The 21010-nt window shown below is 38.5% G+C and overlaps 5 protein-coding genes across 6 annotated transcripts; 3 read left to right on the top strand and 2 right to left on the bottom strand.

The window, feature by feature from the left end:
* Positions 1–349: 349 nt before the first annotated feature.
* LOC105675957 (uncharacterized) lies at positions 350–2323 on the bottom strand. Its single transcript, XM_012373474.2, has 3 exons — positions 2273–2323; positions 1695–2083; positions 350–1301 (listed from the first exon to the last, which is right to left on the bottom strand). Exons 1-3 carry the CDS (start codon positions 2321–2323, stop codon positions 929–931), a joined length of 813 nt encoding a protein of 270 aa, XP_012228897.2. The 3' UTR covers positions 350–928.
* A 517-nt stretch (positions 2324–2840) lies between these two features.
* On the top strand, positions 2841–4785 carry Rpp30 (ribonuclease P protein subunit Rpp30). Its single transcript, XM_012373484.2, has 7 exons — positions 2841–3364; positions 3438–3655; positions 3825–3893; positions 3976–4179; positions 4273–4340; positions 4481–4560; positions 4630–4785. The coding sequence occupies exons 1-7, from the start codon at positions 3265–3267 to the stop codon at positions 4698–4700; spliced, it is 810 nt and encodes a 269-aa protein (XP_012228907.1). The 5' UTR covers positions 2841–3264; the 3' UTR covers positions 4701–4785.
* Positions 4786–5326: 541 nt separating this feature from the next.
* Positions 5327–11974, top strand: LOC105675965 (uncharacterized). 2 transcript variants are annotated; one of them, XM_067349888.1, is made up of 6 exons: positions 5327–5454; positions 5659–5963; positions 6245–9499; positions 9873–10708; positions 10792–10920; positions 11188–11974. In XM_067349888.1, exons 2-6 carry the CDS (start codon positions 5723–5725, stop codon positions 11419–11421), a joined length of 4695 nt encoding a protein of 1564 aa, XP_067205989.1. In that variant the 5' UTR covers positions 5327–5454; positions 5659–5722; the 3' UTR covers positions 11422–11974. The 2 variants fall into 2 exon arrangements, with proteins under 2 accessions (XP_067205989.1, XP_067205990.1); XM_067349889.1 differs by lacking the exon at positions 5327–5454 and having other exon boundaries at positions 5486–5963.
* A 613-nt stretch (positions 11975–12587) lies between these two features.
* On the top strand, positions 12588–16581 carry Reps (RALBP1 associated Eps domain containing). Its single transcript, XM_012373524.2, has 5 exons — positions 12588–13013; positions 13383–14649; positions 14730–14794; positions 14948–15161; positions 15369–16581. Exons 1-5 carry the CDS (start codon positions 12852–12854, stop codon positions 15548–15550), a joined length of 1890 nt encoding a protein of 629 aa, XP_012228947.1. The 5' UTR covers positions 12588–12851; the 3' UTR covers positions 15551–16581.
* A 932-nt stretch (positions 16582–17513) lies between these two features.
* Positions 17514–20879, bottom strand: LOC105675989 (glyceraldehyde-3-phosphate dehydrogenase 1). Its single transcript, XM_012373525.2, has 5 exons — positions 20730–20879; positions 19400–19499; positions 19092–19331; positions 18745–18999; positions 17514–18639 (listed from the first exon to the last, which is right to left on the bottom strand). Exons 2-5 carry the CDS (start codon positions 19475–19477, stop codon positions 18214–18216), a joined length of 999 nt encoding a protein of 332 aa, XP_012228948.1. The 5' UTR covers positions 19478–19499; positions 20730–20879; the 3' UTR covers positions 17514–18213.
* Between the last annotated feature and the right edge of the window lie 131 nt (positions 20880–21010).

Below are 21010 nucleotides of genomic sequence, written 5' to 3'. Positions count from 1 at the left end.
AGAAACATCAGCCGCGTGCTTGCGTCATCGCTTATTCATCGCACGTTTATCGATGACGAGAGCCCTTCCTTCGTCCATAAATCGTGATATTATAAGCCGAAGCTGTCTTGAATGTAACTCAACCACATCTACAGGCACAAAAGCACGAGAGGATTAAATGGACTGCTCGTGTTAGAGAAATCTATTTAACACTGAACAAGGAGAAATCTAAGATGGGAAGCTTATTCAACACTCAATATTAATTTTCATAGCTCGTGAGATTTTGCTCGTGAAGTTTCAAAGTCATTTGCTGCCTCTTATTGTTTTCAAGTTTTATCTTTATTTTCTACTTCATATTTAGCGATTGATAACATGACTGATTGTGAGAAAACAACGTAATTTTTTCTCAAAGTCGATATTTGCAAGAATAATTTTTCGGAGAAAATACATCAACATTTAAATCATTTGCGATAAAAGAGTTTAATGCTGCGCCAGACAATCGCGGTTACTTTTAAACATGATTATGTTTAGTATATATGACTGGTTACATGAAACGAAAGAGCACGACTTGGTAAAGCACGATTCTACGTCTGTTAACTGGGGCAACGGAATCCTCAAGAAAGCAGAATCCTTAAGCAAAATCCTCTTGAAGTTCTGTATGGTTGCGCTATTCCGTTATTTGAACTATTTAGACTATTCTCGTCTATCTCTTTGGATTTTACAATTTTTCTCTGAATTTCGTTGAATACATAAAAAAATTTATTTTTATGTATATTTCAAATATATCATAAAACTAATTATATACTGAAAAAATGTTTCCTCAGTAAAAAAATAAAGACGAGATTGTGTATTAAATAATTGATCTTGAAAATTTATTCACAATATTTGTATATTTTATTTTAATATCGTACGTGACATATTGAAGTGTCCGATTGCTCCAATAGTTAGATTAATAGATAGGTAGATAAGCGTTGTTTGATTTCGCGCAGTTGTTCTTCCTCGTTTGTTTGCCAAATTCAGCGCCGATGATCTTGTGATTCCATTTCGATGAATAGAAATTGCCGTAACGTGTGTTCGCGCCTGGCAAACGTTTAGCGGAAAATTCTGATATGTCATAACCAAGGCGCGCTGATGTCTCAGGCGATTCATAAGGAAGCTCTTCAGTGAAATCCAAGTTTTGATTACGACGAATCGGAATGTTGTTTTTATTCCATCTTCGCTGTTCGCTCAGCTGATTATACTTATTCCCAGAGCCACTCTCAACGTTAGATTCACGCTGGTAGCCTCGGGAGAGCTTTCCTTCCGCAGCTAGTTTGATGCGTCTTTATCATAAAGAAAATTATTAATGCATGTGCGTAAATGTAACTAATAGCATATTTGCATACTGAAGTTATATATCCGTTAAGTTTTCAGTTACCATCCTTTAATCGCGGCTGGAGAAGGAAAGCGGGAGGACTGAAAGCGGGGGAGTTAGACTTTGATTGCTTTCCTATGCGAATGAAAGTGGCATGCTTATTATGAGAAACAAGCTGCGTAACTTTATCGTCTTATTTTATTATGAAATATTTCAGCATGAACGCCAAGAGAAATACCGTAACATTTTTTTGTATTTAATCCGCGCGAGATAAGAAGAGACGTCCGATTATGTAATCCGGCATGCGAATGCGCACAGTAGGTACGTATTTTGAACAATTCGTTACATAATGCGTGCTCACCTATCAGCTTCCTCCATTGCTTTTGCAACCGCCTCGTTAATGGAGTAGAAACTTTGCGCGCGAGGGCAATCCACGGTGTTCCACCACGCGCAAACCAGTCTCTCCTGATTGAATAACGTACCATTTGGACAAAGAAACGAGTCCTTACGACCGCCGCGTTGACAGACATGGAACGCTTGACAGTCGGCTTCAGGGTCGGCATAATAGCCCGGATGTTGTTGTCGATCGCAATCGAATCGCGTCTGCGGCACTTTACGAAACAGTGGATAATCTTTCCCAGCTACGCCGGGAATTCCGTTGCCCTGCCATTGATAGCGCGGATTCTGATAGCTGTACCTTTCGTAGAACAGCTGTTTGTAAGGACGTACACGCGGATATCCCTCGTGTGCCTGAATATTAATACTTAATAATGTTCCTATATGCAGAGTAAATTTTAAAAATAGATTCTTTAAATCAATTTTAATCGTATGTCTTTTTAAACAAAAATGTAAAACGTTAAGTTGTAAAATTATAGAAATAGTAAGCAGATAAAATTTAATTAATTTGCTTTTTTAATTCATTAAAAATTAAATACGTACTATGCAATTTGCAAGAATGAGCGTAAAAATAAGTCCTAATTTGAACACCATAATCAGACTTATAATGTTGAGCTATGAGAGTCGTTGAAGATTATGTCGAATCAAAAATTGAACTTGGTCTTTATATAGTTCCCAAAATGAGTCCAAGTACGCAAAGTTATTCCCATCCATACAACTCATCCTTCGATTGAATAGATAGGCTGGCGAGAGAGGTCTGTATTTCGGGAGAACAAAGCGTAGATTTATCTTCGATATGTTACGGTTGATAATACTTGACCTTATCTTTCAATGTCTTAAGAATAAAAAATAGTTTCATTAAATCCATTATTCATAATGATGAATCATCACATCAGCTGTGTCATGCTATTTTATAATCGAAAATAAAATTTTAATATATATTATATATAATAATAAAAATTATACTTGACTTTGAATTTAATAATTAATTTTTACCAATTTTTTAAAATTTTATTTCATATGTAAATTAAAAAAAACTGTTTATAAATATAAAAAACAATATTTTAGTATTATGGAAGCTTTAAAATACGCGCGTTTTCAGCGCACCGTTTTTGTAGCGCATGTGCTTTACTACTCCGTAACATGGAGGAAGTCATATGTTCCGCCAATTGTGTCAACGAGTCGTGTAGTCTCGTAACGATAACAAGTTATTGCACTTAGCTTCTTTATTTTTCATGTTTTTATGAATAAGCGTTGAAGAAATTATTTGTATGGACATTGTGTGGATTGTATTATTACGAAGAACATTGGAATGTGACAGCAATTAACCAAAGTACAGAGCACGTGTAGCTTTGTGTACATGAGTGACGCTCATTCATAGAATTCTTTTATGAATGACGCTTGTACATTTCCGTGTTTTGATGTAAAATCACGCCTTTGGCATTTTTCATATTACACGCAAACTGTATTCCATACATTTGTGCAATATAAGCCTATATTGAGGAATTACTTAAAAAATTATAAATTGTGCAAAAATGGATTTTGAACCATGTAATGGATTTTTTGATTTGTGCATAAATGTATCAAGCGAAAATATGAATTGTCTAAACGATATATTATTAAGATCATATCAAAGTAAGTTAGTTGTGTAATACAAGATAGAATTAATTAACCAGCTTTTGGCAATTTATAAATTTATTTGGATTAGTGGGTTACAGGACTGTGGCATTAAATCAAACTATAGATGAAAGTATTTTTGATAATGATAAAAAAAAGAAGAAAAAAGGTGAAGAGAGTAAAACAGTACCAAATGTGATACCAGAACCAATTGATGTAAGCAAATTTAGTGAGAAATTTGGAGGAAAACTATGTATACTTAACAGGCTAACATTTATTTGTTCAGACTCAACAAAAACACATATATTGGTATGTTTTTAGATTAATAAACTTGTATGTGATCTATTTATTTAAAAAAAACATTTGATATTGCATTATATTTATTAAAAACTAGCAAAATTTGACATAATTTTTAAAATAAAAGGTTTAGCTACATTAGAATTATAGTATTTATATTGAAACTTTTTTATTTTTACAGGGACAATGTGCAACTATGAAGAAATATAATTTATATGCTATTATTCCAACTCGGCAAGATATGTTAGAGGTTCGTACATCTATTTTTTAATCAATTGTAATTTTAATCTTGTTTTCACTTTTTAATTTTATTGTATCTTTTTTATCTACAGTTTGCTTGTTCCCAACTAAATACAGATCTTATTACAATAAAGCCACTGACTTCTGGTGTAAAATTAAATAGGAAGTTATATCGGCTGGCAGTAGGAAGAGGTTTATGTTTCGAAGTACAGTACGCAAATATGCTTTTGAACCAAAAAACACGCATAGCAACTATTCATTTAGCTCATCAATTTTATATGTATCGCAAAAGCATGGTAAGTGAACAACAGAGAGACACATGTATTATGTTTTTAATATAAAATAACTGTATTAATTATATTAATATATAATATTGCATAATATTGCAGAATGTGATCGTATCCAGTGGTGCAAATAATATCAATTTAATCAGAAATCCTTATGATATAATAAATCTGTATCCTTTGAGCTCAGTAATATTTAATATTTATATTGATAATCATATTAATAAAAAAATGTAAAGAAACTATTGCAAAAAACTTTTTAAAATATAATCTATATTATCCATAATTATTCAAATAATATTGCAATACACAGTGGATCTATATTAGGTTTGAGTGAAGATAAATCAAAAGCAGCTATATTAAACCAATGTCAACTTCTTCTTTTAAAAGCAGGTATGTCATTCTAATAAAAAATATCCACATATTATATGAGATTAAATAATTTTGTTTCATTTATTCTAGAGAGACGAACATACGGCAAAGCAGTATTTACAGTGGAATTTACGGAAGAACCAATGGAAAAAGATGATTAAAAATATGTGTGGCAAAAAAAATTAATTTATAAACTAAGAAACAATTTATCTGTATACTTTATTAATAAAACAATTTGTTATCTTATCTATGTTTAAGATATTTTTTAAAACTAAAATAATATAAATTTTAAAATTGTTTTTTCTTTATAATTCTTGTGTAATAATAGTATCTGTTATTTACTATTGGATATATTTATAACTTTCAGTAATTTTTTAGCATGAAAATTTGCCTAAGAGAGTCATCTGTTAGCATTAATTTGTACTTCTCTACAATACGTTCTACAAATCTTCTTTATAGAATTTCAAATATCAAAATATGAACTGCAATTGTAAGATTTTTGATAATTTTACATAATAATTTCATTTTAAATGACAAATATTGTTTTTACGATATAAAGCAGTATTAAATATGTTTTTGCATACTGTCTTACCGAGAATTGATATTACCGTAAGGTGATATCATTCAGAAATTACTATCATAGCTAAGAATGACGTCATTCATGAATGTAGAATTTTGCGATATGTAAAAATAATGATTTCTCAGAATGCATAAAATTTTTCTCAATAGGAAGTTAGAAAAGTTTCAATTAATAGCTGATATAGCTGCTACATTCATTCCGATTAGATAAACGACTATCACTATAAGTTCAAATAAGGATTTTTTAAAATAACGTTACTTTAACTTCATTACATTTAATGTCATGCATTTTGGTTGCAATATATATTATTATAGCGGCGTTATGGCCTTAATCAAGTAAATAATTATTTCACAAAAAAATAAAATACCATAGAATGAAATATCAACGCGCATTTACTAGCGAAAAAATTTGACGTGTAAACCGAAAAGACGTAACCAATTGCATTTGAAATCGAATGATTCGCGAGGATATTAAAAATTTTAGGGAGTAAAATTCACGATATTGATAAAAAGACAATGACAGGTTTTGTCGTCTGGTAGAAGCTGCTAACATCGACTCGGAGACGGCGGAGGATTAAGTTTTGATCCAAGGATTAAGCGGATCATGCGCCAAGCGGCAGGACGATCAAATCGATCGCCTGTACATCATCCCCGATCATCCCCAATTACAATCCCAACAACATCACCCGTTTATCATCAGCAACAACAACAAATTCTGTATGCTCCCGTCAGTAACTCAATGGTGACTCTTCAGCCATGTGCAACAGCACTTTATCCCTCGTGCGTTTATCCGAACGTTCAACCCCACGCTGTTTCATCGAATTCCGTCCCTTTACATCTTCAAGGTTTAAAAAAATAAATTACCTTCTCAATTAATATCATCTAATGCCAATTTTACGAATCAGTTTTCTCCTATCTTTTATTCTAATTCATTTTGTTTCGCAAAACAGTTTTTACACTGTTTAAGAAAAATCGACGTATCCCGATAATAAAATAATTCTAGTGCGTCGATTTTTTTTACAAGCAATACAGAAAACTGCAAATATTAATAATACCGAATTCACAAACGTTCCGTCGTAAAATCTAATTGCGTGACCAATAACAACTGATGTTCTACACGAAATAGGTAAGAATAATCGATGGCACTCGAAGAACAAGCCGTCGCGCGGCCAACAACACTACCAACAGCAGCAACAGCAACAGCAACTCTCATACAACCCGAAACCCGTGGTGCTTTACGATCAACCGTCTTCTAGCATCGCATCGATTCCTCCGTCAACCGCGTCTTTCCTGGTGGCCTCTTCGACTTTTGCTCACGCTGGACCGTTATCCAGTGAGCACTGCAGCAACAATTCCGGAGTGACGCATTTGTTACAGCAGCCCTTCGGCTTCAAGCCGCCGGATGTGCAGACCTTCTGCCTCATTCACGATCGACAAAACGCTCAGCAGCAGCAGCAACGTCCGATGCAGGCTTCCTACTATAATATCTCGGCCACGAACACCTGCAGTCTACAAGCCGTCAACGCCAACTCGTCCTTCCCGCTTCCCAATCTCAGTCCTTACACCGGCCTAGCCGCCTTCGGCAACAATCAGTTCCCTTCGTCGGTGCAGTCCTCTCAGCTCTTCTCGAATCCGCCCGTCGGTCTCGTGCTCGCTCCGTCGCGCGCAGACAAGCCTTCGCTGTTGTCCACGTTGGAATTTCCGCCGTTCAAGCATAACGCGAGCAAGATATCGAATTCTCGCGAGCCTCGAGTGGCTCCTACCGGTCGCAGCGAGAACGGCTGGCCGTCTCAGATCGAATTAGCCTCCAAACGTTCGTACGAGGTGCAAGAAGTCGCGAGTAATAGCAAAAATCCCGAGTCTGCCGATTGTGCTTTGCAGAAGCCTATTCCCGTCGCTACGAAGACCGAGGAGGAACATTATTCCGACGAATCGTCGACCAGCTTCGATTTCACCATTGAAGCTGAAAAAATGGTCTCGGCTCTGTGCAATACTACGTCCTCGAACGATTTGGGCAAGGAGGAGTCGAAAGCCGGTAACAAAGCTGATTCTGCGCCGTTGTTTAGCGGCGCGGGCGACAACGTGTCTAACAAGACGAGTTGGTTTACTGATTTTTGCTCCGAGTACGAAAACGGAACGTCGATAGGCGTCCAAACGGACAGTTCATGCGTCGACAGATCGCAATATCCGGAGCTGATCCGGAAAACAGCTTACTGGGGTTGCACGGAGGCTGAGACCGTTCTCGCTTCCGACGCTTCGCAACTGGACTCCAGACGAAGCTGGTTAACGTGTCTGTCAGCCGCTACGAGAATGGCAATCACAAAGTCTACAACTTGCATCCCGGTGTTTGCGGGAGACCGAGTTTTCACCAGCGATCTCATTAACGCTCTATTGCGAATTAGCAACGGTTGGCTGAGCCTCGACAATTACCTGAACAAGCAACATCTTTCTAATTTGCTAGACAGACTGGATCCCGAATTAATCACGTGCTTTCATACCTGGGAAGAAAATACGTACGAGCTGCTGCGGCAAATAGTGCGAACGTTTCAGAAATTCGGAGAAAACAACGAAGCGACGAATCAGAGGCGCAACGCAACCTGCGGATCGTCCTCATTTCCGGGCGACGTGTCGCTTTACACAAACTATGATCTTTTTACTCAGCTGCCTTCGAGCTCTTTCTCTCAGCGAAACGCGACTGGAAAATTGTCCCCGCAGGAAAATTCACACAACTCAACATCCGCGCCTTTGTCGACAAGCAACCCGCGTAATGTTTCATACAATTCTCAGCAAGAGCAGCAAGCGGCGAATCAAAAGGAAAGTAAATTACGAAGTAGATGGACGATCACCGAAAATCTGTCGTCCGCGATCAACACCGCGAAGTCCGTGCCTAACGTTTCCACGTGCCACACCGATGTCGGCAGTAAGCTTCGTACGAAAGACGCATTGTCGTGCAGAAAGTTTGATTCCACTCAAAAATCGTTGAACGCCGAATTTTTTCAGCTGAGAAACAAGGTGATGGAAAGCAACGTGGATGCGAAAGATAGAAGACATGATTGTTTGTTGGAAAATAAATTTCCAGTGTCGCACGACAATACGGAATGCAGACTGCATAATCCGGCGATAAACAACGCCATAAATTACAGCGGACTCTATGCGCAGAATTGTTTGTCCTTCGCGTTTCCAGTTTCTGGTCACTCGAGCTCCTCGCATCCCGCGTCCGCTCCGGGAATTTTAACATACGGAGGCTATCCGTCTTCAAGTTCTTATCCTATTGCCGATATCAATACGAGAAGCGGCCGAAATTGCGAACAAATTTACGGAGCTAAAAGCGCAAACGTCAATCCGGTTTACGTCGGCAGATCGCAGACGGATCAGATAGAACTGCCGGCTGTTCCAAGAAACAAGGTGACCTTATTAAGTCAGATCGAGCCTAGGACATTTGACAAGGAATCCGAGGAGATGGCGGCCAACCTGTCGGCCTGGTTCGCCAGCATGCGAAACGCGCAGATTCCAATGACTGTGCAGACTTTCGAGGAGTCGAGAATGAATGAGAGTTCAGCGCCGCGATTGTTCGCTCAGCAAGAGATGTCGAAACACTCGACGCCTAAGCAGCCGCAGATCGACGCGAATCGACAGTTTCAGGCACTGCAGAATTTACCGAACATTCAAAGCACACCTTGGGCCGCCGGCAACTTCGCCAGCAATCGTTTCCAAGTGCAACAAGCGCCGGAAGAGTACGACAGCTCCGAGGACGTGCGGGTGTACATGAAACCGGGAAGCTACAACGTGCCGAAGAAGCGGCACCAGAGACGGCCGAATCGCCGATCGGACGGTAACGCGACGTCTCGCAACGCGCACGCGAGCAATCATCACAATAAAGGGAAGAGCGTATCGATGCCTGCATCGTCGACGCCTCTGCCACACGCGAGCGCATCGATCACTAATATCAATAACGCTACGTTGATAAAGACTTCGTTTCCGCCGGCTTCGCAATTGCCGGCGCCTCTATTTAATCTTGAGAATTCGCCGAGAATTCTGAAGCGCGCGGAATCTCTGTCGCAGATTGCTTATCAGGATGTCACTTGGAAGGCAGCGTGCGCCTCGGCCGAGATACTTCTTGAAGCACTTAACGTAAAGGATTGTGGCAACGCGTCCAAGAAGATCGATTGCAACGACAGTATTGGAAAAGATAATAAGAGCGAAGAGAATGTTGAAATATTACCGACGACGTCAGAGCAGATCGATCCGAAGCCGATAAAGCGCGACGACGCCGATCGTGTCTCGTCCTACGAAGCCTCGGAAGATGACTCGGAGTCAACTTGCAAATTGTCGCCTAACACGAGTGTCATATCTGTATCTCAATTGCGTGAGGATGAGAATGGTAAAGATATCAGTGATTGACTCACGAATTTGCTAGAAAATATATCAGAAAATTATAATATACTTACATATATTTTTTATTTTTATATTTTTTAATAATGTGAATATTATAACAAGGTAATTTTAACGCATAATTTTATTGTTAAATCACGCGCAATATTTTTAAAGTAATAATTAATTTTATTCATAAAGTATAAATTTTAAATCAAGCGCGAAGTTTCACTGAAATAATAAATTTCCGCGCAAGGATTTAAACATATATATATTTCATTGCTCGGACTGTCAAAATTATTTAAATATATATCGCGATTTTTTTACAGATGGTACCTAGTAATAAGCAAAACAATCCTTTTCTAAAAAGCATGTTCAAACAGCTCTCAGTATCAAGACGAACGTGAAAACGGATTCCTGGCTGATAAGAACTCTCAATAACGCGAGTATCGTGAGTAAACAGAAGCGACGCGAGGACGACGTAGATCGACGAAGTTCGGAATCCTCAAATAATTCGGATATCGCCGACGCGAAACCGAATCATCTCGAATCGTCAATTGCGGATCCTGACGCAAGAGCGCCTATGGCGATAATCGATAGCGAATATCCAGCAATCTTCTCTCGCGAGCACATCTCTGGTTCTTTTTCGAAAAACGACGAAGCGTTAACGAAAGAATTGGAAAGTCACATTGGAAGAGCTACGTACTCTGAAACGGTACGAAGATCCATGAAATCAAACAATGCGGTTTCGGAAAAGAAAGAGTCGCACAAATCAAGCGCTACGAATTCATCGACCGTACCAATTGCTGGCCGCAAATGTCAGAAGAAGGATCCCGAACAATCTTATCAGCTTTTACATAAATCACGGAGGTCGGCCGAGAAGAAAGCGGTGAAAAATGCGGACGATCTTCAATTGCAGGAAGAATCGTGCGCGAAAATCAGCGATGCCAAGTCGAACAATGTAACGCCGAAACTGTCAACTGCACTGAAGACGCACGGGAAAAGAGATTTGGAACACACGGAGGTTAAATGCGCCGGTAAATCCGCCGATCGCGGCTGGTCGGTGTGGTACAGTTCCAGGAGAAAACAGATTCTCAGCCCTTTGGCATTCAGCAAGCTAGAAACGATTCATCAAACTGTCTGCCAAATGGACGAAGCAAAGATCTTCAAGCGTCTACCTTCGTCTGAAAAAGACAGTGAATTTTCATCCGCAGGAATAGTTAGTTTTCAAGCACAAACAAGAATGACATACACATTTTTAGATATATTATTTGATGAAAATTTTCTTCCTTTGATTCGCAGGTGGAGGATTATTGTCCAATGTTTCTCGAGATCATCGAGAACAAGCTAAAGAACCGGATTTATCACAAAGTCGAACACGCCGTAAAAGATTTCCGTCGCGTCCTTCACAATGCCAGATTATATCATCAGGTTCGTAATAATCAATAACTTTTTTCTTTATATTCTATTCATCTTTTTGTTCAGAAAATCATACGATAGATTTTAGTAGATACAATAGAATATTGTTTAAAATAGAGTTGCGTAAAAAAATCACCTACTTAAAATTCAAACATTTTGAATTTTGCAAAATATTTTATTTCAAAGTTTAATTTTGGAAGACGAATCTCTCAGTATTTTTAAATATGTCATGTTAGTCGTTTAAATTGAAATATCAATTAGAAAATTGTTTTATCACAGCACGATGATGAGCGAATAAAGAAAATTGAAGTCCTCTCAAAGAAGCTGGAAGACTTATTCGAGGAACATTTCGGCAATTGGGATCTGGACAATATAACCGGAAGTTCTAGAGAAGATTCGCCTGTGCATCTGCGATTTAAGACACTTGGACAGAAATCGATTGGAGGACGTTGCGATAACACGAAGAAGGGCGCATCTTCGTTGACTATCGCGGAGAATTCTTCGATCCACTAACATATTGCTTTTCATCGAAATGAAAACTCCAAATCAACTGATCAATCCATTGTGTATTTTACTAACAAAACCATTATTGCATCGACAAGACTGTATGTAATTATCTTTTCTAGTCACGCGAGCTATTTTGTACGATTAATAATATCGTAGGTGTTTTTTTTTTTATTTTTTCGATACTACTGTCCGATGACTGAGTAAACTCTTCGTTGAATTTCCCTATCTCGAATTTTGCAAAGCAATAGAATTCCAGACGAGTTCATTAATTTTGAAAAGTGCGCACGTATATTTTGCACTGGCAACTATTCTAATCTCATAGCGATACCTTTACGAGAAAAACTGTATTAAACGCGAACGAGCATCGGCTGACATTCAAACTATTTTTATAGAAAAAAAAATGAAGATAGAAGCATCAGCGATAATGTAATTTCCACGTTTATTGTTACGGCTAATTACTAGTGAAATATTTCGATCTTTTAACTTCGGTACTCTTGTTGAGGTGTCGTTAGATCAAAGTGATATGAATCATGAAATATATTACACTGATCAAAATCTATTATTGTTGTTCGATTATACTTTGATTCGTTTATTTATTCTTAGTGTAAATAAAATATATCATGTTGAAAAATTAAATATACATATAAATTTTATCTATAAAAATTGTGCTCGATTTGAAATCGATTCTTCATTTTATCTTCCGCTTTTCTGAAAATATTAATCTTTTTCAGAAATAATAAATAAATAATTAGAAAGTGAGTATTGTTTTTCGTGTAATACACTGAAAAAACTAATAAGTTTGAGACATACGCAATAAGAATGATAAGTCATTCATACGTTTGTAAAGAATAGAACACTAAAAAAGAATATGAGATATCTTCTGTTTTTTTTTTGTTATTTATAACAGCTTTGTTCCTTTCATATCAAATTCTCTATGTATCGAGTGTCAAATATCTCGAGTAAGAGACAGTACTCAGATAGGCGAAAAAAACAAGATAAAAAGTTGCAAGATGCAACTAAAAATAGATTGAATGTCTCAGCACTTCGTATGCAACATTGTGGGTTTCTCTCGAGTTTCCCGCCAACAGGTCGACTCGTGACGAGCGACTGTGACGCGCACGCACCGCTCGGGGAATAGTAATAGGAATGTCAAACCTCGCCGAACCTCGCGTGCCAGCCAACCAGCTGGAGGCAGCGCTTGTCCGATAATCACGCACGGAGGTGTAGCTTGTAAACGGCGTTTCTCGTGGAGCTCCTGTGGGACTTGAAATTTGTGTCAACGTGCGCAACGATGTGACCACACGGATCGCGGCCGCACCGTGAAGCAGACCGTGTCGTGATCGCGAGCAGAGTGCAAGGCGGACGAGAAGAGACGTAACGGAGTAACGCCGGGACGGTCGAAGGCATTCTCAGACCCGGACGTACGGATCGTCAAGATGGATTGGGAGTCGATAGCGAGTCTGCAGCTGACCCCGGCCGAGCAGCTCTCCTACAGCGATATATTCATATTTAGCTGCGAGAATGCGGACAGCGTGCCCGTTATCAAAGTCGCCGAGCTGTTACGCTCGGCCAACGTGCCGCGGGACGTCACGATGAAGGTAAATTCGAAGTTCGGAAATTGAAGTTGACATCTGGCAATGCTGTGCCGCGATAGCATTTATGTAGGCGGCACCGTTCGCTAGTAATTGCTTCGTGATGCAGCCAGCCGGCAATGTCTTGAATTATCTCGCGCTGTTGCTTTTTGCAACAATCTGCAGCATTATAAAAATTCTTACATTTTTTCAGATATATGTTAACGCAGAATATATATCATTATGGTTAGAATGAGTCATCAGATTGTAGATTAAAAAAAAAAGAAAGCATAAATAACTTATTAAAGCATGTGATGAATCCACTTGTGTAAACATTCGAGCATTGTATAAATATATAGTTATGTATCGATGACTAATGTTTATTTCAATTTGTAGATATTGGATATTTGCATGGGAACTAAGAGCAGCACACATCTACGCAAAAAGCAATTTTACGCAGTGCTGAAGCTCATAGCGGTTCATCAGGCTGGTCTAGAAGTCACCAGAGACGTGGTAACCGCACCTCTGGATGTTATTCAATTGCCGGCGTTTACATGGCCAGCCTCTGGTGAAGAGGATGGCAGGAGAAGTCCGGACTTGACTAGAGGGGCAAAGAGCAGACATCATGCTCCGGAGAGTACCGAAAGTGAAAGCGAAGCGGAATCTCCGCGCGAGACTGGTGGAAGCACGGACTCTCCGACTCCGACAAACAGTGTGACTCAAGAGAGAAACGACAGTATATTGGGCGGTGAGACCATCTTGGATTCTGTTTCGGGAGGCTGGCAAGGTTTGTTAGTTTCCGAAGAGCAGAGACAACTGCTGGGCACGGAAGAGGAGAGCTCGGAACGTCACAGTAGCGACGAGGCCGAAGGGGAAGGCGATGGTTCGGGTTTTCCACCGGAAGAAGTGTGGATTATCAGTGACGAGCAGCGTGACTATTATGCCGCGCAGTTCGCACAGCTGCAATCTGATCCGGAAGGCCTTTTGTCGGGGCCTGTGGCTAGAACATTTTTCGAAAAATCACGACTTCCCGTTTCCGAGTTACGACGTATTTGGCAGCTAGCAGATGTCACGAGGGACGGAGCGCTCAGTTTACAAGAATTTTACGTGGCTATGCATCTCGTTGTGTTGAGGAGGAATCATGTGCCTCTACCCGACGTCTTACCTCCGTCCTTGTCGATTCCATTAGTCATGCAAACGACAACTGCCGCGCCGCAAATTCCGCCGGTGACAACCGCTCAAAAATCGCCGCCGAATTCGGCGAACGAAAAGAATAAGGAATGGACAAAGTTCGTGGATTCGCCAACTGGAACGAGCAGTTCTGTCACCAGTCCAGGATTGCAGCTAGTGAATTTCGATTTCCAAAAGTCAGCCGTTGAGCGCGACCCGAAGATTTTGCATCCGGTGCCGTTGCGCTTAACGCCCGAAGCGGCAATTCTCGCTTCCGGCGCGAACGGCAGCAGCAGCAGTTGCACAACTTTGGGTGATGACGATCTACAACATTCTGCAGCATCGTTAGCGCAACGACCACTTGCTAAGAAACCTACTGCAGCTCCTGAAGACGCCGTCATCGTCACTCCAAAGAAGGAACCGCCACCTCCACCACCGCCCAGACCGTACAGAACACACGCGCGCAGTTCTAGTCTTGATCTTAATAAATTAGGTATATATCACTATCGATACTCTACAACACAATTCTGCGCTTATCGATGTCTCACGCTTCAACTTGCAACATTCTTGTAGGGAAAAATGGTCAAAGCTTTCTTGGGGCACCGCCGTTAGTACCACCTAGAATTTCGCCAGGAATTGTAAGTTTTTTTGTTATGAAAATCTTACATTTTTAGAAAAGTTTTATCGATCTCTACGTCTTTTAAATTAACATTATTTTTTTCAAACAAATTGTAACTTTATACTAAAGCTTTCTAAGGCAAGAATTATAATGATGATATTTTCTGTTACAGACTTCACCTCGCAAATTAGTCGGCCAAAGAAGCGAAGGTGAGGGACAAAGAACATTAAGCGAAAGTCAAGGTTTTGTCGCTGATTTCTCTCACTTTTCCCCCAAGAGTGAACTGCCTGAGAATACGATACTATCTATAGAAAATACGGTGCCGCAGTCCCAACAATTTACCGGAGTTTGTGGAGCATTCCAAATTTATAGGAAACCCAGTCCGAGTAAGAAATCATCTGATTATATCTTTTCCCGCAAGTTGATAATATTTAGTATTATAGTATTATATTTGTTTTGAAGGAAATACGTTTTTTTTTTTTTCCGACATGTGTATGCTTTTAAAAATAAATTTCTATTTTCATAAAGCTTATTTTAGGCAACTTCAAATTCGTTTCGATTATATTTTAATTATATTTGGCGTTTCTTAATAGAACGAGACGGCGGTGAAGAGGATAATAAGGACGAATCGGAGGATGGAAAACAATTGACGTTACAAGAATTAAGGGAGAAGAATGCAGAACTACGATTAGTCTGCGAAGAACTAACACGAGAACTAGCTAGCGCGCTTCAAGAGCGTATAAATCTACGCGCAAAACTCTTGCTCTTGACCTGATGTGATTATTATTCGCTATCATTCATTCGATCCGAAACTACGAGGTATTATTATGTATCCTCTACTCATTGCAAACACATGTATTTAATACAGTATGCTAGTCTAGAATTTCTCTTTTCCCAACGAAGTATTCACTCATATTCATAATAAAATCAGTGTAAGCAGATGGATGCGGCAGGGGATAAAATTTGTGAAAATATTACATATAGATATTTAAGAATGAAAGCGGAAAGATGTCTAATAAGAAAATTATAAATCGTGTACAAATCTGATTATGATCTCTGTATTGATGATGTATGATTTACAAGTATTTGTAAATTTATCAAATCAACAAGAAAGAAAAAGAGCAAACGAGCCAATCAAACAATCGAATTAATTTAATCTTTACATATGTATATGTATATTATTAATAACTCGATCACGGATGGACATGTTTGGAAATATTTCTTTTCATAATTTTCAAGATATATATTGTAATTCAACGCATTTCTATCTAGCATTGGTTCGTTTGCTTTCTTTTCTTGCTTACTGATTTGCAAACTTGCTTTTATCAAGTTGATAAGCTATCGTTCACGTTTATATGCAAGAAAAGTGTAAGAGATTCATCTAAGCTTACGTGACTGAATTCCCTTGTGATTTACTGACTTGTGTTACGCTTTGCATAATAACTTCCTTTTTCATTGTTGTGAATTTATACATATCCGTCTAAGTGCGCCATACAAGTGCATCTGTTTTTATTATTCGATTTCAGCGCCGATACTTGAAATTTCGGATTTTTATTTTTCTGCGTAGAAATTAACTGTGTAAAAATTATGTAGGATGTTTCATATATTAATGAATCTCTTGAGAGTGTATGTTCACCAAGAGCGGAATCATAATGTCCGTCATAAACTTCGAATTAGCTGTGTATTGCAAAGGCGAATGATAGATATTTATTGTTTACAACAAAATCGAATTGTATTTTCATATAATTATATGAAACTTTCATAAAAAAAAAAGAATGACGCCAACTGAGAAACAGAAAAACAGAATTGTTATGAAGTTAAATATTTTACTTCGTGATAACAAATGTACCTACAAAATACCTATTAAATGTTGAAGAAAGATATACGAAAAATGTGGAATCTGCAGGAACAGAATATCGGAAATAAATTTATATAGATGTGTATGATGCTCAGAATCAATTCATGTTGAATACGTCGATTTTGGTGTACCGATTCTTTGAAATGATAATACTAATTCCCATTAGTATAGGTTTGAAAAAAAATAGATGCTATAGTTGGTGCAAATTACTCAAAGCGTGAGAGGAATATAGACTTATCAAGGCCACAGCAACAAAACCAAATCAATAAAATAATCTGCTTACTTTCTGATTATTTATATCGATATTTTTATCGATGCAGAGGTGACTGCATGATTACTTTACATATTGAATATGTAGCAAAAGTTGCTTGAATTGATTTTTTTTACTCTAGATTTAGTTTTTGTGGTTTAGTTCTATATTAGTCTCAACGCTCTATGAAAATCGCCATTTCTATCCAATCAAATAAATATAGATTGATCCGTGATTAATGTAAGACCTTCGTCTCGTGCTCTTAAATATTTTTACTTCTTTTTACTATAAATAGAGCAAATGAATTTGCCAAGTGACCGCTCTTACTAAAATAATAACTCTGTGCCATATAATATGAAATTTTAAAGTTTATATTGCTGTCATGAACGATGATCAGCAGTGTATCGTCTTGTCAAATATCACGGACTTATTTAGAAGTTAAAGCTTGAAAATCAACGAGTCATACACAAAAGATTTTTTGTAATTGTATAGATATTGTATAAAAATGATATATAAAGTTAATGCTTATATCAGAACAATATCTCCAACTTATTATTTGCGATCCTGTAAAAAAAGGTGTATCAATGTAGAATACAGATTTATCTGTCAAATACGAATAAAAAGAACTGCTTTAGTTTCATAACAACTTTTATTGACGTCATTATGTGAATGAAAAATAATGTTAATCATACAGAAGAAAATCACAAATACTTATGACATATCTCTCGAATATGAATGAACAAATGACGAAGGATGAATGTATGCACATAACTCTGTATCAGGACAAGATGCAAGTAAAATTCCATACTTGCGATAAAAGATCTGTAATTGTTGATTTCGATGAGTAAAATTGCGTTTAATAATTTAGTACAGCAAAATTTGTACGTAAATCTATTGTCACATACATTTCTCTCTAATTTTATTTCAATTATGTGCAACATAATCTTAGCGATTACATAAGTTCTGTTTTGTAACGTTTGAGCTATAATTCTCATTTATACTTCACAATGGTTCAACGTTGGATTAAATCGCAACAGAGTAGCCAGATATATATCTTCAAATATGATGAACACTAGAGCTTGTTTCCTTTTATATTTCAAACAGCGACAAAAATATACCGCATCATCTACGATTCTATCAACTGTGCGAGAGAAAATGTACGCTACTTTTTTACTCAACTCCGTGTATATCCTTGTTACACGTTAGTAATGACGCTGATTAATACGGAATAATCTTTACAGTGATATGCGCATGCAGCGACTGCTTCGCTGTACGGCGAGACCGGAACTAGGAGGAATAATCGGGGGAATAATCGACTTTTGAAGACTGTTTAGTCCTTGGTCTGCATGTACTTGATTAAATCGATAACTCGGCTAGAATAGCCGAACTCGTTGTCGTACCACGAGATCAGTTTCACGAACTTGTCATTAAGAGGTATGCCAGCCTTGGCATCAAAGATGCTCGAATGGTTGTCTCCGATAAAGTCAGACGAGACTACATCGTCTTCGGTGTAGCCTAAAATTCCCTTCAGCGGGCCTTCAGACGCCTCCTTTACTTTAGCTTTGATATCATCATAAGTGGCTGGTTTGGCAAGTCGAACTGTTAAGTCGACTACGGATACATTAGGCACGGGTACACGGAAAGCCATACCAGTAAGTTTTCCATTGAGAGCCGGAATAACCTTGCCGACTGCTTTAGCAGCGCCCGTTGCGGCAGGAATAATGTTCTGTGCCGCGCCACGACCATCACGCCACAGCTGTTATCGAATAATATAATAAATAATATTATAATATAACAATGGCGATTATATAATATAATAATCTTTAACTTGTTTTGCTAAATAGCTGTACATCACACTTACTTTGCCAGACGGACCGTCTACGGTCTTCTGAGTGGCCGTAATCGCGTGAACGGTCGTCATAAGACCTTCAACAATCTCGAAGTTGTCGTGGATCACCTTGGCAAGAGGCGCCAAGCAGTTGGTGGTGCAGGAAGCGTTGGAGACTACTTTGTGGCTCGGATCGTAAGCGTCCAAGTTCACACCGACGACGAACATCGGTGCGTCAGCCGACGGAGCGGAGATAATGACTTTCTTCGCACCGCCTTCTAAGTGAGCCTACAAATACAATGTCAATCTTCACTCTAAAATAAATTTATTAAAAAAAAGTTTTATAAATTTGATTCAAGTTTGATTTTGATTTTACGTACAGAGGCTTTATCGATGGTGGTGAACACGCCTGTTGACTCGACAACATATTCGGCACCGGCTTTTGCCCATGGAATCGCCTTCGGTTCACGCTCGCTGAAGACAGCAATCTTGTTTCCGTTGACAACGAGACAGCCGCCTTCAGCCTTAACTTCTCCCTTGTACTTACCATGGGTGGAGTCATACTTGAACATGTAGACCATGTAGTCGAGACCAATGAAGGGGTCATTGATGGCTACAACCTGATGAAAATATCAGATTAATAGAAAAATTGCGGATTAGATTCGTAGTCTGCAGCTTTGCAACGTACCTGACCACCGCGTTCCAGAGAAGCTCTCAGCACCAAACGGCCGATACGGCCAAATCCGTTAATTCCGATTTTGCTCATATTGTTGTCTTCTTGATTGCAGCTAGAAAATCGGCGAGTGAGAATATTACAAGATGCCGCATAACGGCCATGCATTTTCTGCGCGATTGCGATTGATGAAACCGGCGCGGTCATGTGAAACAGGCACGAGAGAATGAGTTTCATTGCAATGAGTTTCGTTAATGGATATTAGGTTAAAATAGAATAGGCATGCGATCGCGATTCATGCCATATTTCTTCGCTATTCTCGGACGTCGAACGGACGATATTATATCGTTATATCGATTGCTTTGCATTTCGAAGATATTGATAAATATTGCATAAATTGGAATTGTTATCTTCGATGCTATTCTCTATATCGCACTGCACCGAAAATTATTAATTATGTGCCTCATGACATCGAATCGATTATCTATTTTGTTTTATAAAATAAATTAAATTGTACGAAGCGTTTCACAATATTTATTGTATCTGTGACAAAAGCTAGTAGTGCCGGTCTTCTAGACAATTAAAAAAATTTTTTTTCTCGATATTTATTTGTCAAAAATACAGTTAAAAATGTAACAGATTTACCAGAGATTCATAAACGCTTACGTAATTTTGAATGTGACAAATTGTTCAATGTTATTTAGGCTGCGTTCCGAAATTTACTGCCAGTATTGAAAATCTACAATCAAGAGACACGTATACGTAACGTAAACTGCAGATTTTCAGTACTGGCAGTGAATTTCGGAACGCAGCCTTAATCTTAAATTTTATCTTTAAAACCAGCTGCAAACATCTTGGCACATGGTTCGGCACGTCGTTACGTCGGATTGAACGAGCAATCTTGGAGGTCGCGTAAGGTTAAAGGGGATATGTCTAAATTCTTCGATGTCCTTGAAGAGCATCAAGGGACTCTATCGACATTTTGATGTGCGGGTAAATGTTGCTCGCGGCAAGGAAGATATTTTTATTTTTATATGAAATGACCTGCATTTAATAAAAAGATATACGAAATCCGAGCTGATCGGCACAGCATTTCACTGAATTCTTCTACGCAAACACAGGGGACTAATTGCCTCGCGCTATCGTGATGAAACACTCGTCCGATCGACGTCACAAGAATGGCCGGTGAGGCGTATGCGGCGAAACGGAAGACGCTATTTATACTATACGTTTGATAGTACGAATAATTTTCGTAAAACAGATGAATGAATGAATCGCGATGGCAATTTATTCAATGATAATCGGAATAAACGACAAGTTACATATTAAAGTGAACAATACTTACCACGATAGAAACCAGTTCCGATCACTGCGGCTACTAACGAAGTAGTGTCATTTGAAGGGCATAGAACGATAATATAAACAGGAGTCGTCTGCGCGACCATGCGCGGCATAACCTCCGATACTTCGTGCGTCATCGCGACGTTGGCGATGCGCCGTGGGTTATTGACAAACCGTATGCCGCGAAATTTAACCGTTACTGGTGTCGGTTAAATGAGCGAATAATTTCTCAAACTCGTTTCGAGTCAAATTATTTAAAATAAATAATTTTTGGAAGCATTGAAG

This window comes from Linepithema humile, chromosome 2, assembly GCF_040581485.1.
Source record: "Linepithema humile isolate Giens D197 chromosome 2, Lhum_UNIL_v1.0, whole genome shotgun sequence".
NCBI lineage: Eukaryota > Metazoa > Arthropoda > Insecta > Hymenoptera > Formicidae > Linepithema > Linepithema humile.
Note: the sequence above shows the minus strand (reverse complement) of the source record. Positions and strands in the feature narration are given on the sequence as shown.